At 45.5% G+C, this 4,772-nt stretch overlaps 1 protein-coding gene across 1 annotated transcript in view; it reads right to left on the bottom strand.

The window, feature by feature from the left end:
* Positions 1-1,622: 1,622 nt before the first annotated feature.
* LOC123181835 (conserved oligomeric Golgi complex subunit 5) overlaps positions 1,623-4,772 on the bottom strand; it is a 5,076-nt gene continuing 1,926 nt past the window's right edge. Inside the window, exons 2-3 of the mRNA XM_044594227.1 lie at positions 3,972-4,445; positions 1,623-2,840 (exon numbers count right to left, since the gene is read on the bottom strand). Coding sequence (XP_044450162.1) covers positions 1,926-2,840; positions 3,972-4,445 — 1,389 coding nt within the window. The 3' untranslated portion in view covers positions 1,623-1,925. The remainder of the gene's footprint in view (positions 2,841-3,971; positions 4,446-4,772) is intronic.

The following is a 4,772-nucleotide window of genomic DNA, read 5'->3' on the forward strand; positions in this document are numbered from 1 at the left end:
TATTTCAACAACCACTTCATGTGAGTTCACCTGCTGGAAAGCAAGATCTCCATTAGGACTGCCCTGAATAAATCTTTCTGCCACATCTTCGATCATTGCCACATGTTCGTTCCAAATGCGCAAGCCATCATCAAAACCAGAGTCTGCAGTCTGAATTCCATCCATCATAGAAGGACCTTCATAACCAGTGAATCTTCTATAGCTAAAGCCTTGATACACAGGTGGAACAGGGGGAAGAATTGGCCACTCACCCCAGCCTTGCTGTGGCGGAGGAGGCGGTGGAGCTGCTTCCCAAGCATTGGCAGCATTTTGAAGTTGCCAGACCTGCGCATTGTGTTGTGCCTGTTGCATTGCATTCAGAAAAGGTAGATGCTCAGGGTGTGGAGAAGCACCCAATGGAGGAGGCGCCTCTTCATCACCCACCAGACCCTGGCTAGGATTTCTTCCGTTAAGCACATAAACAGGGACAATCCACGAGGTGCCAAGACCGCTGATATCAGTGAATCTCTTAACACCCAGACTATAGGGCACCGGAGCAAGTTCGTTAATGAGCACACGCACAAGCACACGCGATTTTCTATGACCTGGGCGGTGCCAATACATACATCTCCCAAAACAGGACACCGCCTTGATGATGTAATGCTCAGTTTGGTAATTCAGGGGAAAAACAAGCAACATAACCCAAGCATCCCTCTCAATCACAGGCCTACGCATATCGGGACCTTCATCATGGCGCAACAAATAGAAGCTAGAGTTCTCATCTAAAGGTTGCTCTCCTATGCTAATCATCGTATCTCGAACAAGACTGTCGCTGAATCTGATTAAACCAACACAGAAAGGATAGATTTCACCCTCAACCGTAGGAGCAGCATGATCATCACGAAGAACCCTTCTGACCTCTGCCAGGACTTCCTCACGCTGCAGATCTCCAGGGGGCGGCACCACCATGACCAATGCATGCTGCGAGTGATCCAGAGGGGGATCATCCACGATCACCATGTTCCGCTGCAGCCTCCCCTCCGGACCGTGCTGGATGTCCATCTCCCCCAGCACAAACTGGTAGGGAAGCACTGGTAGGTTAGCCATTGGCGGCGCAAGGATTGGAGTGGAGGAGAGCTCGAGGTTAGGGGTAGAGGAGAGCACAGGGGCGCAAGGTGACGGGGAAAACAGGGGCGGCACCGTGGTCTCGGGAATCTGAACAATGGTGATAGGTTGGTGAGGAGGCGAAACGGCCGGGGTATTTTTGGTGTAGCGGGCAACAGATTGTACCGGATCCCTCCCGTTCCGTTTGATAATCCAAATTTGCTTTTTATCCTTATTCTGTTGAACCAGATTCCGAGATTTTCTGCGCCAAATCTTTTGTTCCTTACTTGAGACCCGAGCCCCAACAGAACGGTCAACAACCTGGTCCTTCCGGACCCACGCAACAATTTTCGATGAAGACCCACGACATGCAATGCAATCCCATTGAACATGACCGGTTGCACCACAAATGTTGCAGCACCTACTATCCCTCTTGTATTTCTTCACGGAGGGAGTACACACAAAAAACATGTACCTTGGTGAGATGAATAGAAATGATTCTCAGAAAATAAAAAAAAAATGCAAATTCGTTCCAAGCCTTTCAGAACTCTCTTTTTTTAATGAAAGAACTTTAAATTTCATAACGCATCTTAATGAGGTTTGCAGATTCAGTTCACATGATTCTCCAGCGATGTACAATGATCAAACATATCAGAATTCAGAACATGGCAATTCCCACCAGAAACACAAGCTCTGTACTTTCAACATTTTTGTGATCAAAGAGAAATATAGGTGCTATTTCATGGGTATAAAATCTATGCCGGGGCTCAAGCGATCTCTCAAGAACAATGCCTACAGGATGGTGATACAAATGTACGCTGCACAGCCGAACTGAACGCATGTCAAGGTGTGGCCTGTGACAATGCAGATCCAATCTGACACATGAGAGGGTACACTGGACTGAACTCCTTGTCTCCACGGGACCTGACCTTCATCTCATAGTCGTCCAGGGTTGCCTTCACGCCCTTCCAGATCTGATCCTCGCCTTGTGAATCAAGCCACAGAGAGTACTGCAGCGGTGTCAGCTTGTTTCGCTGTAAGGGCGAGTGTAGCTCATCCGGCCCTCGCGAATATAGGTGGTGGAGGATCACGCTGGGTGGTAAGTCCTGAAGGAGTGGAGACTTGTCAAGCTGACATGTTTCCAGGAATAGGACGGGGCGGAACGCACGCAATGCCCGGTATGGAGAGCCCAGCTGCTCCACAGGAAACAGATTCTGACCGACAGCTAGCTCCAGCTCGGCCATGTCCCTAGCCATTCTCAACTTCCCTGCTTCAGAGAGTGGCCTGACAAGAGAAGCGTGTCTTATGAAGAATATAAGGATCCTTGAAGCCATCCTTCTAACCATTATGGTACATATGGTCTCCGAGCGGGAGGCTGATGATGGCAGAAGCTTTGACAAGAACTCGCTGCGGAAGTGGACGGCACACTTCTGAAGCTCCTCCATGTAGGCTGATGCATTATTGTCCATCGCTCCATCCATTCCATCAGCTCCAAAGTCCTGCTCGTGCATTTGCAGAATGCATGATTCCAGACGATCGAGCATTGCTTGGAATAGGGAGGTCACCGAATCACAAGCAACCCCATATATGACCCCAAGAGATGGGGAAAGGACTTCAGAAGCAACATTTGGGAGTGTTGACAGGATGCTTGAAATACGTGTGTGAACCTCGTGGAGATGTAGACACAGAGCAAAGTTTTTTAATTGAGCTGGAGTCACTGTGCCAGTAACTTGACGGGCTTCAGGGCCAGTAGAGATCTACATTTGAAGCAAAATATATGTCAGCAAATGCGCGCAATAATGGAAGTGATGCCAATAACTGCACAAGTGTATGCACATATACAAGGCAGCACATACGAGGAAAGAAGGGAGGCATTATCAAATGCATATGAAGGATAGACAGGCAGTGAGACTATAAATAAGACAACGAAAAAGAAGACTGTCATGTAGCAGCACCAACAGGTATAGCCATTGCAGTTATAGGCTCAGATGATGCATGCCCCTTTTACTTCCCTGGAAAGGCAATCCAGCCTTTCTGTAGGAAAAGATGAGGGACAGCTGACACTGCTGAATCGGAATGCACATGAAGACAGGGACACATTAAGCAGTGTGCTACAGGACAGCATTTTCTCATGATTTCTCCTGTTTGATGTACTCTATTTATTTTCTTCCATTACTTGCAACATTCAATACGGCTGTAACAGAACAAAAAGTTTAGCCAACGAAAACAACAAGAAAGCATTACTTTTATGGATGCAACCACAGCTACCACAACCTAGGGGAAAGCTAACCCAAACAATCACAGACCTGACTAAAACCTGCATATTTATTGGTCTCAATGGGTAAGCTTGACTTTCTGACAAGTGTGAGCAGGAGTTTTGAAGTCCAGAAGATGAGAAGAATCAAACGATGAGCGGCATCTAGTAATAAAGGTCGGGACGGGAGGTGACTGATTAGGTTCCCACTCAACTCAGGAATGAAAAACCAACCGGTTCAAGACATTGAGCTCGCAGACAACTATAGCCGCCTAAGGAGACAACACTGATTTCCTGCTTCTCGGGCATGCGGACACCATGCATACGGCAGAAGCCAAGGGAAAATGCTTCTCCCTAGTTGGAAGGGATTAAGATCAAAGCATCTTTAAAGCTGGAGCTCAACTGCTCAAGTCAATCGACACATGTGCCAAGCCAAGCTTGGAGAAATTTCAACAATGTGGAAGAGCTAAAACGACAGCAAAAACAAGTATAGACAAGTTTCACACACATTACTGGGAACTTGTATTCAATGCAACCTGACATGAGGAGCATTTGCTAAAATTTGATGAATAAACTTAGAAAGCAGAAAATACCTACAGACTTATAAAAATAATTAGTAGAAAATAGTGTGTACCTGATATTCAGCTCTTTGTGCTAAAAGAAGCAAGATCTTTCCAATTTCACGTAGAACAAGAAGCAGCAAATGCCCATGAGTTCGCACAACTTCAATTTCCTCTTGGATGCGAGATATTAGCCTTGATATTTGATCCTTTGATGGTATACTTCCACGGTTTGACATAGGAAATATGCTATTGATGTAATCAGAAAGACGACTCTGACTAAGAGCCAAAAAGGCGGTCTGGAATATCTCAATGGCTGCAACCATGTGATCTTTTCCTTCGGGAGTAAGTGCTGGAAGGGTACCCTTTACATCAGTATCTCTTGAAATCCTCTCAAGAAGGTTCTCAATCATTGAGAACAGTCTTGGATATCCAAGAGTAAATATTTCCTTGACAAAGCTTGACGCAGTAAAGACAGATTTCAGCTGGCTTGCAAAGGCCTTAACAATTGCATCCCATACTCTCTCTGTCAACAGAGGCTCACCCTCCTGCAAAAGAATTTCTGTCAGTATAAGTTCAAGCACATATAACAAATAATTATTTAAGAAAGAATAAAGATGGGATCAAGACACAGGATGTGCCTGTTAAGTGTTAACGCCATACTTTGGAAACAAGCGAACATACCAAACATATTAAACTATCGTTGCAAATGTAAACAATTTTGAGGCAATATAGGAACTAGGAACAGTGACATAGAAAAATTTAGAATCTGATTGCAGATAAAACATGGAACACTCCACTTTTAACTCTGAAGAACAGAAAGCTGTGATTATGGAAGCTAGAAGAGGCTATACATTTACCAATGTATCAGTCTA

The sequence above is a fragment of the Triticum aestivum genome, chromosome 1D (assembly GCF_018294505.1).
Source record: "Triticum aestivum cultivar Chinese Spring chromosome 1D, IWGSC CS RefSeq v2.1, whole genome shotgun sequence".
In the NCBI taxonomy this organism is placed as follows: domain Eukaryota; kingdom Viridiplantae; phylum Streptophyta; class Magnoliopsida; order Poales; family Poaceae; genus Triticum; species Triticum aestivum.